Raw genomic sequence first — 13,422 nt, forward strand, 5'->3', positions numbered from 1 at the left:
CACAAAAGCTAATGTGAAAAAGAGAAATCTAAAGAAAATATTAGGACATTCTCTACTACAAAACTGCAGCCTTCATATTGTGAGTAAACCATATCAAGCTATTCTCTATCCCTGAGTAGTACGATACTCTGTTGGTAACATTCATTATTAGGTTTTTAGAGTTCTTATCAGAAATCTGTTTAGTTTAATCAATAACTTTTCCAACTACTAGTGATCCCCTCTGACCAGTAAGTCTCTGTACTTTGTCAAAATACAACATATATAACTGAAATGTGAATAATCTATCCAAAAGTTATTACAAAGAAATTTGGCAATAAAGGAAATTCTAAGTTTTATAGCATTTGAAGAAAAAAATATGGTAAAATAATTCTTTTTAAGGTAACACATTTAAATGACCTTAACTTTTTACTTAACATAACACCGGCCATCTTAGATTTCATAAATATACATGCCTCTGAGTATTAAGGTCCTTCTTCAAGTGCCTAATTTGATGAGTCAATACCTACTCTACCACTTATATCGGCCTTACGACCTTTGGTGAGCAATTGTGCCTCTCTGTTACTTACATAAATAATGGAGGAAAAAAACAGTGCCTATTTCATAGAATTTTGAGTGTAATAATATACAATGATATATGTAAAGCATTTAGACAATGACCACAACTAAATGCTAATACATGTTAGCTAATACTGTGAAATTCTGTCTAAAGCCTATCACACACTTTTCTTAATCAAGAGTACCTTCTGGGTATTAGGTATTGTATATCATACCCTTGAAGACAAGGAAGACCAATGGTTCGCATATTAAAGGGTGATTTACAGCCCTATCTTTCCAGTCTAGTTAATGTTTCCTCAGTCTTATAGTAATAGTCTGCTTCTCAGATAACTTTCCTTCTATTCATTCCCAATGTACTACCAAATTGTCAGAGGAAAATGGGTAACTAAACTTACTAAATTTCACTTTGTACATTATTTTTCAAACAGTGAACTCTGGGCTCAAGGTTGCTATATTCCCAATATGGCATGACTCAAAAGTTTTTTTCTTTCCATGAGGAGCTGGGTTTCCACAAGCTGTGGTTTCCAGCAGTCTGGCAGCTAAATAGTTGAGGTGTTAAGTTATTAACATGTTTTCATGATGCAATGAGGGACAAATAGTGTTTCACAAACTTCAATACTAGTATTGCTCCTGAGAGCAAGTAGAAGGAAGATTATCATCTGCTTTTTACAGAGAGGATGGTAACAGTAGTGCTCATAAAAGAGTGTGATTTGGGGGCACCCATGATCCCAGGGTCCTGGAATTGAGTCCTGCATCAGGCTCTCTGCTCAGGAGGGAGTCTGCTTCTCCCTCTGCCCCTCCGCTCTGCTTGTGCGCCCTCTCTCTCAAAATAAGTAAATAAAATCTTTTAAAAAAAGGTGTGATTTGGCAAAGATGCTTATGTGAAGAGCCAGGTCTACCAACTTCAAAAAAATTGTTTACCTCCATACACTGAATTTCAACAAGGTTCTAAAATCTTTAAATGGTCAAGAAACTAAACACACATTCCCCCAAAAGATCCAGAGTAATTTTCCAAATCTAAGATGAACTGAACTAAAGGATCAACAAAATGACTGAAAGTACTAGCTTAACTCAAATTTGAACCAATCATTTTTTATAAAGATAAACCAGAAGTCCAATTTTCCAAGTCAAACATTTCATTCATATTCAAACTAATCTAATAATTGCAAAACTCCTTCTAAAAGTGACATATATCTAAGTTATTTTATATCAACTCACATAAGTAACTCAGTTCAAATCCCCACAGATAGCCAAATAATACTCACTCTAAACTGATCTCAACTATTCTGAATTTGGGTACCTCTAGGTACCAAACTTAAAACAGGTACTTAATGGCCTGGATGGCTGAGTCAATTAAGTGTGTGACTCTTGACTTCGGTTCAGGTCATGATCTCATAGTTGTGGGATCCAGCCCCATGCAGGCCTCCGCACTCAGCAGGGAGTCTGCTTGAGATTCTCTCCTTTTCCCTCTGCTCCTGCCCCCAACTCACGTGCTCGTGCTCTTACTCTCTCTCTCAAAAACGAATCTTTAAAACAAAACAAAATAAAATAGGCACTTAAGGAGCAGTCACTTAAAAAAAAAAAGACTAAAATTTAATCACATATTGAAAGGTTCCTCCAAAAAATAAGGGGAGGGGCATCTGGGTGGCTCAGTCACTTAAACATCTGACTCTTGACTTCTGCTCAGGTCATGATCTCAGGGTCATGAGGTCAAGCCCCAGGTGGGCTCTGCACAGGGTGTGCAGCCTGCTTGAGATTCTCTCTCCCTCTCACCCTGCCCCTCCCATACTCTCTCTAAAAAAAATAAATAAAAATAAGGGGAAAGAAAAACCTAGAATGAAATAACAGATCAATAGCAATAATCATCAATGGCTACTATTGAAACTATTATGTAAGTGTCTGACCAAGAACTCTACAAATGAAAGATCAGGCAGCTAAAAACAGCAAACCCACTGGTCAATCTTAACATCAAAAAAAAAAAGAAAAAAGAAAAACAACCAGAAAGCATGTGCTTCTTAATGTGATGCAATACAAGATACATAGCACGACCTGTGAAGTACTCTTGCCAAAATATCATACTACAATCTGATCAAGTCTTTAGATTAACCACAGGAAACAGAGGAGAAACAAGTTACATCACACTGTATGGATAGATCCAACAAAATCCAAACTGTGGGAAATTCTACAGGGCAAATGATCTGGATTTTTCTCATTAAATAAATGGTAAGTGCTAAGACAAAAAAAAAAAAAAAAGAGAGAGGTTACTAGACACTGAAAGACTTATTTATCAACCAGATGCTGTATGGAATTCTTTGGATGCTGATTTAAATAAACCAGATGAAGAAAAACATGAAACAATCAGGGAAATATGCTGAATATTTAATAATATTAAAGAATTACTAATTTTTCAGATGTGCTAATAGTAATGTGGGTATGTTAAGAATCCTTATCTTCTTAGAGAGATACACAATGAACTATTTATAGATGAAATAAGTCTGAGGTTTGCTTTTAAATTATCCATTTGAGGGGGAATGGGAGGAGTAATAGAAGACACAAAATACACATTTCAAACCATCAAAACTGGTCATGGATGTATGATGCTTCATTTTCCTACTATATTTCTTTATGTATGAAATCTCCCATATTAGAATATTAAAGAGAATACCAGAGCACTAGACCAAAAATATCTCATTGGTGGAACTCTCAAACTTTTGCCAAGGGCGCCTGGGTGGCTCAGATGGTTAAGCGTCTGCCTTCGGCTCAGGTCGTGATCCCAGGGTCCTGGGATCGAGTCCCATGTCGGGCTCCCTGCTCCTTGGGAGCCTGCTTCTCCCTCTGCCTCTCTCTCTCTCTCTCTGTCTTTCATGAATAAATAAATAAAATCTTTAAAAAAAAAAAAAACTTTTGCCAAAATTCCTTGTGCCTCAACAGACCTTCATTTAAAACTCAAAACCAGGGGGCGCCTGGGTGGCTCAGTCGTTAAGCGTCTGCCTTCAGCCCAGGTCATGATCCCAGGGTCCTGAGATCAAGCCCAGCATCAAGCTCCCTGCTCAGTGGGAAGCCTGCTTCTCCCTCTCCCACTCCCCCTGCTTGTGTTCCCTCTCTCACTGTGTCTCTCTCTGTCATTTAAAAAAAAAAGATTAAAAAAACAAAAAACAAAAAAACCTAAAAACCAGGGGCAGCTGGGTGGCTCAGTTGGTTAAGCGACTGCCTTCGGCTCCGGTCATGATCCCTGGGTCCTGCGATCGAGCCCTGGGCCCCGCAACAGGCTCCCTGCTTGGCCCTCTCCCTCTGCTGCTCCCCCTGCTTGTGCTCTCCTGCTCTCTCTCTATCAAATAAATAAAATCTTTAAAAAATAATAAAATAAAAATAAAAACCAAAAATGTACATTTTAAGTATTGCCTTTAAGAATTACATTTGCATATATTTTTTAAAGATTTTATTTATTTATTCATCAGAGAGAGAAAGGAGAGAGCACAGCAGGAGGAATGGCAGACGGAGGGAGAAGCAGGCTCCCCGCTGAGCAAGGAGCACGAGGAAGGACTCGATCCCGGAACCTGAGCTAAGGCAACCCTTAGCCAGCTGAGCCACCCAGGCGTCCCTACATTTGCATATTTTAAGTAATGACTTCAACTACGAAATGCTTTCATTTTATGTCTGGTTCTTATTACTGACATTTGCCAACACACACAAGCACTTTACTCCACAGAAGTAACCAAGTTCTGAATTTTCTAAATCCTAAACATCTCAATCTGTCCTCCTTCTACTACTTCTTTGTTTTAAGCCCTTGATACTTGGTCAGTCTTACAGCCTCCTCCTTATGGGTCTCTCTTAAACACACACCACTCACCCTCCATATTGTTTTCTTAAGTGGATCCCCAACATCTCCAGTATCAAATCGAAACTTCTTTGTATGACATACATTGCCCTCAGAAATATGGTCCTTGGAGCACCTGGGTGGCTCAGTCAGTTGAGTGTTCAACTCTCGGTGTCAGCTCAGGTCATGATCCTGGGGTCCTGAGATCAAGCCCTGCATCGGGCTCTGTGCTCAGTGGGGGAGTTTGTTTGAGATTCTCTCCCTCTGCCCTCTGCCCCCTACCCCCACTCGCGCATGCTCTCAAATAAATAAATCTTAAAAAAAAAAAAAATCTGGTCTTTGTCTTTCTCTGTAACACTCCCACCAGTACCCCATATCATCCCATACTGCACTCATTCCTAACTGCATAAAGTATATATACAGTAGTTCCCAGAATAAATTAAGGATGCTCTTTCTCTTCTAAAGTTCAGTTGCCTTGGACTAAAACCACCAACTCAATGCCCCTTCTATTTCTAGGTTAATTCCAATTCCTACTGACTCTGTAAGACTCACTTCTATCAGCTTTTGTACAAACCCACCCAGACTTTCCTTTGATTACCTCTTGATTACCCCATATTTTCAAAATAATCTATGTAATAGTATCACACCATCCTCCGGCTTTATCTGTATTGCCTTTCAAAACTATTAAGTACCATAGTGTTTGCAATACAGTAGACACTAAATGTTTTATGATGTATGCATCTTCCATTGACAACAACTAGATCTTTTATAAATAACTAGAATGTAAACTGTTTGAAAGCGGAAAACTTGTCTAACACGTATTTGCCACTCCAGTGCCTATCACAATGCTTAGACTATATTGAACACTGGGACACCTGGTTGGCTCAGCTGGTTAATCGTCTGCCTTGGGCTCAGGTCACGACCCCAGGGTCCTGGGATGGGGTCCCCCATCAGGGTCCTTGCTCAGCAGGGAGCCCGCTTCTCCATCTGTCTGCTGCTACCCCTGCTTGTGTGCTCTCTCTGACAAATAAAATCTTAAAAATATATATATATGACACTAAATAAGTGATTACCAAATGAATAGAACAAGTATTTCTGTAGCCATGGTAGATAATTTTGTACAAAATTTGATTCCACTCCAGGTTTTAAACTTGTGTTTTTAGTATCTTGGTTTGTTGTTGTTGTTGTTGTTTTTGGTTGGTTGACTGAGCTGGGGGAGGGACAGAGAGGGAGGGAGGGAGACTCTCTGCTGAATGGGGAGCCTGACATGGGGCTCGATCCCAGGACTCTGAGCCAAAACCAAGAGTCAGGTGCTTAACCAAATGAGCCACCCAGGTGCCCCCAAGAAGCAAATACTTTAATAGTTTACAATAAGAACTATACAGTGTAGATACAACATACTTTGGTGAACTTTTGGGTCACAATGTTGATTTAAAATTTGAGAAGGCTCAACAAATTATCATTATTGGACAATTTGTTTTCAGTTTTCACTGTAATTTAATTGAAAATTGTAAAGGAAAACACACAACAGTCAGGACTCAAGCAACGTAAAAAATAAAATCAGACCCTCAATTTCAAATTTTACAGTGCGAATTTCTCCCTGTAGAATCAAGAGGATTGTTAGCACGTACAATCAACACTGAGTTCTTATTATGTGCCACAGACAGTGCACAACTCATGTATACAAACATATGGGGACTGGGGGGGGACGGACATCTGCTATAAAAAATGGACATAAATGGAAAGACAGCAGAAACAGGAGAAATTCAGGCCACATCTCAATTTTTGAAGGTTGGGTTTCAAAACATGCATGCAGCAAGACATTAAGAGGCTGAATTTAAGAAGAGTATCTGAGGTAAGACTAAGAAATACAGACTTTCACTAGAAAGTCATTAGAAACAAAGTTGGTTTGAAGATGATGAATCATCTTGATTCCCATTTTCTAAGGTGTCTAAAAATGTTTTTCAAAATAGTGAAATGGTGTGTTCAGATTTACGCTATTTACCATAAAAAAACCTATACACATAACTGAAGAGTCAGTATTAACGGTTTGCTTTTTTCATTAAAAAGGCACTATGGGGGGGCGCCTGGGTGGCTCAGTCGTTAAGCGTCTGCCTTCGGCTCAGGTCCATGATCCCAGGATCGGCCCCGCGTCGGGCTCCTGCCCAGCGGGAAACCTGCTTCTCCCTCTCCCACTCCCCCTGCTTGTACTCTCTCGCTATGTCTCTCTCTGTCAAATAAATAAATAAAATCTTAAAAAAAAATTTTTTTAAAAAAGGCACTATGGTTCAACTTTCCCTCCCAAAATAGATTCTCTTGAAACCCATTTAAGTAATAAATTTAAAAATCTGGTATCGGTAACCCTTCTTTTAAAATTAAGGAAAAAAGTAAAATGACGCTTTTATTGACTTTACATTACCATAGAAGGTGGAAAATAGTGTAAGGCACACTATTTATTTGTAGTATAACTATATTCGTGGTTTCGCTTTTGTATGGCACTTGAATTAACTTCTGAGAAAAGTAAACCTGCCAGACTCCAGCAGAGGGAGAGATGTTTGCATGAAACCTATCAAGAGTTCAAGTACTGACCAGAAAAACACTTCGCTCTTCAAGTCCCTGATCTAAATTACTTTCTTTGTAAGAAATCTTCAAATCTGATTCCTGGCCTTTAACACCAACAACAGAAAGCTCCATCAAAAGCTCCAATGCACCGAATCCCTCTCGCCACTCCACACTGTAGGTTTAAAACCTTCTCTAGGGCAACGGACGAGGAAGTTCGACATAAATCCAGGTAACACATCGCCTCGGTACCTATAGCAGCGCCCCCAATAAAAATCCTTAATTCTTGCTAAAGAAAACTGGAAACCAGCTCTACCATCAATATCGTCAAATCCCTCCTGTTTGGCTCCAAAAGGAAAACGTACCTGTGGAGTATCGACTGCGCAAGCAAACAAGGCACAACTCCAATCCCGTGTCCCCTATCCCTTTTTTGTTCCTTCCCAGACCTCCTTCCCTTTCCAAGCAGAACTTGAGCAGAGCATTTGGCTCCCTTATCTGCCAGCAACTAGCGCCAGGAGGAAGGCGCTCCCGGGAGATGCGGAGCTTGGAGGCAGAGCGCTGCGTCTGGCGCGCTGCGGCCGCTCGGCTCTTGCAGGTACACCCTGGCTCGTGCCTCTGCCGCCTCGAGGGGGCCTCGCTGGAGCCAGGTCCCTGCTCTGGGGATTCCCGCGGCGAGCTGCCGTGCCAGATTTGCTACCTGCTTCCTGCCCCTCACCCCCGAACGAACTGCACTCCCGTCCCGGCGGGGCAAGTCCGGAAGCATCAAGGCAATTCCGGGCTCCTTCGCCCTAGGAAGCAGGGCTCCGGACGCACACTTGCCAGTCAGGTCCTCCCCCTTCCCTGCCAGCAACCCCCCAGGGCCATTCCCCTGCCCGGGCCTGCGTGGGTCCAGTACCATTCTCCTCACGCGGCGGACTCCGGAAGGGCAGCAACTCCACCTCCTCCTCCTCCGCGGCCTGTAGCCATCTATCGGGAAGCGTCTTCGAAGGCGGCAGCAGAGGCCGCCGGACAAGAACAGCCCAGGGAAACCTTCTCAGAAGTAACTCAGCTCCGGCGCTAGCAGCAGAAGCTGAGTCTTTCATAATTGTGCGACCAACTCCTCCGGGTGACTGGCCACAGGGACGCGCCCGCGCCCGCCTCCGCCGGCGACGGGGCTGCAGACAGACCACGTGAGGGGCGCGTCGTGTGCGTCGCCGCCCGCGGGCTGGGTGACGTGAAGGGCGCGCGCTCCCTCCCTTCCAGACCGGCTCCCTTCGCGCCGCGCGCACGCGCCGGGCACGGGCTCCCCCACCTACCGTTTGGGCTTCCCGTGAAGGGTCGGGTGTTTTCCCAGGGTCTCCATTGGATCTCGGGGCGGGACTCGCATCAACATGTGTCTCCTCTCCCGGAATGGAAGTCGAGGAAGCCGTGGAGGAGGGTTAAGGTTCCGGGCCTCTGGGATCCAGCCTGGAGTTGCGGCGCGGTCTCATCTCCGCTAGCTGGGCCTGGCCCCTGCCTACGCTCTGCTGCGGCGTTTCCCAGCCGCTTCTATGTGCGTTAGATAGAGGTCTCACTCTCCTCGTCCAAAATGCCACATCATCTTCTCACCCCAAATCATGTTCTTCCTCCAGCTTCCTCTGTTTCTGCCAGAAAAAAATTCTCCCAAATTTAACTGTGGCCTCCATCCATTCCCTCCAGAGATGTCCCGCACAGACAATGCATACACTACCCACCTTAACCAGACTGCGGATTGTTCCCGGGTCTAATACATGCCTCTCTGCTTTTTCTTTTCCTTTGCTAAGTCCTGGGTTTGACTCTAAGCGCAGTTTACTAACTTGTTTTTCACATATAACCTTTCTGCTCCCAGGGAAAAAGTTTGTCCTTCTGATCCTCTATTACCTGACTCGATTGCACCCCTTTTTTAAAAACAGCTTTCTTGAGGAATACTTGATGTACAATAACCTGCACATATTTAAATGTACAATTTGACAGGTGTTGACATATATATACACTCATGAAATCACTACGATCAAGACAGTGAACATGTTCATCACCCCCCACGTTTTTTCCCTCCCTTTGTACTCCCTCCATCCCGTTCCTCCCCACTCCCATCCCTTAGCAAGCACTGATCTGCTTTGTCGCTGTAGATTAATTTGCCTATTTCAGGGGTTTACAGAATGGAATCATTCAATATGTATTTTGGGGGGGGGGTCTGGCTTCTTTCACTCAGAATATAACTTAAAGGCTATGACCCACAGTTCACTGAAGTAGGATCTTCTCTCCAACAAAACTAATCTGCCCATTGTTTTACCCAACAAGCATTGGCCATGCTTATGAACATTCCTCAAGTATTCTGTATTCCTTCCCCATCTGGCAGGTCCAGCAGGACCAAGGTTAAAAAAAAAAAAAGTTTTATTATATGTGTCATAGCTTTCTGACTAGATTATCAGCACCTTGGGGCAGGGATTTTCTCTAATTTATGCATGCCTTCAATAAATGTTTATTTTCTAGATCTCAGATGGGCCTACACACTTCTTACCTGAAGGGAGTTTATAATCTAGAAGGTGGAGATGAACCGGAAAATCAAAATACAATGAGATAAGAGAGTTTTTTTTCCCTCTGGCCTTTTATGTACCCACAAGTGCTTCACCCCTTGCTTGGATGATGTAGAAAGGTAATAAGAATAGCTCCATGGCACTTGATCTCCCAGACTCTTGCTAAATTGGAGCATTTAGTTTATTTTTTTCTCTCTTTTTTTTAAGATTTTATTTATTCATTTGAGACACAGAGATACAGAGAGCATGAGCAGGGGGAGAGGCAGAGGGAGAGGGAGAAGCAGGCTCCCCGCTGAGCCAGGAGCCGAATGTGGGGCTTGATCCCAGGACCCCGGAACCATGACCTGAGCCGAAGGCAGACGCTTAACCATCTGAGCCACCCAGGTGCCCCAAGTTTATTTTTTTTAAAGATTGTTTTTATTTATTTGAGAGAGAGAGCAGGAGCAGGGCGGGGCAGAGGGAGAGACTTTTTTTTTTTTTTAAAGATTTTATTTATTTATTTGAGAGAGAGAGAGAAAGCACGAGAGGGAAGAGGGTCAGAGGGAGAAGCAGACTCCCTGCTGAGCAGGGAGCCCGATGCGGGACTCGATCCCGGGACTCCAGGATCATGACCTGAGCCGAAGGCAGTCGCTTAACCAACTGAGCCACCCAGGCGCCCAAGAGGGAGAGACTCTTAAGCAGGCTCCATGCCCAGCCCCCACGCAGGATTCAGTCTTACAACCCTGAGATCACGACCTGAGCTGAAATCCAGTGTCAGACGAGTAACTAAGTCACCCAGGTGCCCCTTGGAGCATTTAGTTTAGAGTTAGAAATGAGGAATATAATTATTCTTTAGTTGAACTAATGAAAATTATTATTTAATTCACAGGTTATCAGAAGCCCTGAAGTTCACACATGCTTTTAGTGAATTTATTCATGAAAAATCAATTCTGGGGAATGAATTTATTCATGAAAAAAAAAAGTACTGAGTTCCTAAGAGTATATCAGAAACAGCCCTCTTTAATGTTCAGTGATGAACAAGATGGATAAATTCAGTGTTTCAGAAAATGTTCCTTAAGTTCTGTCTCACTTCTTTCCCATAGGGGCTCTGTTTCCATTTTGGTCAATGACATCTCTACTTCCCACTCTCACTGGATCACATACTCATTCTCCTCCCTATCTTTGCCCAGTTATTTGCAACAATTCAACATTTACTGCTACACTTTGTTTAAAGCACAAAGTGAAGTGTTATACATGATTTTTAAAAAAATGAAAAAGCATGGCACTGCACCAACTCTTAGATTTTTTCTTTGTGTATTTAGAATTTTTTACTTTAAAAAATAGAATTATTTTTTAAATAGAATATTTTGTAGAATTGGGGCGCCTGGGTGGCTCAGTCGTTAAGCGTCTGCCTTCGGCTCAGGTCATGATCCCGGGGTCCTGGAATCGAGTCCCGCATCGGGCTCCCTGCTCCGTGGGGAGCCTGCTTCTCCCTCCCCCACTCCCCCTGCTTGTGTTTCCTCTCTCACTGTGTCTCTCTCTGTCAAATAAATAAATAAAATCTTTAAAAAAAATAATTGTAGGAGGTTACAAATACACAAAGAAGTACAAATATGCTTCCCCAATATCTCTTCCCCTTATACCACCCAACATCTCATATAACCACAGCACAACATCAAAACCAAAAAATTGGCCTTGGAACAAAATCCATCCACAGAGTTTACTCAGATTTCACCGGTTATATATGCACTCATTTGTGTATATGTTTGTGTGTAGCTCTATACAACTTTGTCACATGTATAGCCTGGAGTAACCACCCAATCAATCAAGATACTCAACTGTATTATGAGATCCCTCATGTCACCCCTTTATAGCCACACCCCTCCCATCCCACTCCTAACCTGACACCCCGCAATCTGCAGTTCTAGCTCCATAATTATGTTATTCACAACTGTTACATAAATGGAATCATGCAGTATGTATCCCCCTGTGGCTGGCCTCACTAAGCATAATGCCCTGGAGATTCATCCAAGTTGTTGCTAGTACCAGCAATTCATTCTTCTTCATTGCTGAACAGCACCCCATGATCTGGATGTACCACTGTTACAGGATTTCTTTTCCTTCGGTGCCCGCAGTTCTTGGTCACGCCGCTTTGAAAAATTAAGGAGTAGACGAGACAGAGTAGTGGGCAGCAAAGCAAGCTTTACTGAGTGATAGTAAAGTTTACTGAATGATAGAATACAAAACTCCCAAAGACGGAGGGGACCCCAGAGGAGGTTCTATGTCTAGGGATTTTTATGGGCTTGTTGGAGGGCTGTCTTAATCTGATTAACCCTCCCTGCTCCTGTCATCCAATAAGGTTTTTGTCATCTATCTATCACGTGGGAAAGAAGGAAGGGCTCCTTCCAGGGTGGCATAAAATCCTCTTAAGGGTGGTTTCCTCTTAGGGCAGTGCCCCCCTTGTCCGTGCCTGCCTTTCTTCCAACTATCCTTCATCACCACAGCTTGTCCATTCATCTTTTGAAGGACATCTGGGGAGGTCTGGACCACTACAAAATTGCTATGAACATTTGTGTGTAAGTTCCTCCATGAAAATAACTCTTCATTTCTCTGGGATAAATGCAATTGCTAGGCCCTTCTTAAGTCCATTTTTAGTTTTTAAAGGAATGTTATATTTTGAAGATAGAGCCAAAGGATCACCTGACAGATAGGATGTGGGCATGAGAGAAAAGAGAGGAGTCAGGGGTGGTTCGAAATGAACTAATGCATGTAGAACAATGTTAGAACATACTAAGGGCTCAGTAAATGTCAGCTATACAAATGACCACAAACAACGCAAACTCTAAAGAAATGAGAAAATGCGTGAGCACTGTAAGCTACGGACATTGCCTTAGAAGGCAGTAGAAGACACTCTCAGGACACTTAGTGCATGGAAACCCCTTTGATTATTTTCATGAAACTGAAAAAGAAGAGTTCCACTTCCTTTTAGGATGTAGAAAGCAACAAGAGAATGTCACTCCCATTCTAACAAGAAAAAGCCAGACAATCTGCAAAACTATAATTTTTAAAACTCATCAGAGAACTGAGGTCATGGTAGGCAACCAAGAGAACGGAATTCCAAAGAGTGACAGACGTCTCCCTAGGAAAGACAGGAGAAACGTTTTTGCCTTGGGAGAGTGTGTGTGGGCTGCAGGGAGTTTGCCACCCCCTCCCCCACCCTTGCCCCCAGCTCTTTCCCTGGAGGAAGATTGGAGGCAGCCCACCCTCAGATTTTCAGCTCTCAGACTTGCATGCATTCTCAACATCAAAGGGAGTGATCAGTTACTTCATGGAAGTGAAAATTGATTCCCGGGGGGGGGGGGGGGGGGGGGGGGCGGAGGAAAGGGGCGGGGCGTGTGTGTGTGTGTGTGTGTGTGTGTGTGAGAAAAATACTACTCTTTTTATATATAAAGCACAGATATACGTATGGTACATAAATAAACATTACAATTTCATGAGGGGGGTACAATTAAAAAAAACATGTCTAAAAAGACCGCATAGTGGATTTATGAAAAAAAGGGTGAGAAACACTGATCTAGTGGAACAGAGATAGACACAAGCCGAATTCATAATGAAGATAAATATTATAATTGCTGTGTTAGCCAACCTCCAATAGGGCCCTTCATGTTCCTCACTTCCTGGTATTCTCACCCCTGTGTAATCTCCCACAATGAATAGGGCTGACCTGTGTGATGAGTGGGATACTGTGAAAATGACAATGTGTCAGACTTCTAAGGCTTGGTCATAAAAGATGTTTTGGCCCCCACCTTGCTCTTTTAGAGTACTCACTCTGGGGGAAGTCAGGTGCCATGCCATGAGGACACTTAAGCTGTTTTGTGAAGATGTACAAGTGGCAAGGAGATGACACCTGTCAACAGGGAGCACCAACTTGCCCACTGTATGGGTAAGCCATCCTGAAAGTGTATCCTTCGACCCCAG

The 13,422-nt window shown here is 43.0% G+C and overlaps 1 protein-coding gene across 3 annotated transcripts in view; it reads right to left on the reverse strand.

Moving 5' to 3' along the window:
* Positions 1 to 8,092, reverse strand: part of TRPM7 (transient receptor potential cation channel subfamily M member 7) — a 117,724-nt gene extending 109,632 nt beyond the window's left edge. For all 3 annotated transcript variants that reach the window (XR_003515514.1, XM_027568727.1, XM_027568726.1), the window contains exon 1: positions 7,827 to 8,092. Coding sequence is in view for 2 of the 3 variants with exons in the window: in XM_027568727.1 (XP_027424528.1) it covers positions 7,827 to 7,829 (3 nt within the window). In the remaining variant the exon portion in view is untranslated. The remainder of the gene's footprint in view (positions 1 to 7,826) is intronic.
* Between the last annotated feature and the right edge of the window lie 5,330 nt (positions 8,093 to 13,422).

The sequence above is a fragment of the Zalophus californianus genome, chromosome 6 (genome assembly GCF_009762305.2).
Source record: "Zalophus californianus isolate mZalCal1 chromosome 6, mZalCal1.pri.v2, whole genome shotgun sequence".
In the NCBI taxonomy this organism is placed as follows: Eukaryota; Metazoa; Chordata; class Mammalia; order Carnivora; family Otariidae; genus Zalophus; species Zalophus californianus.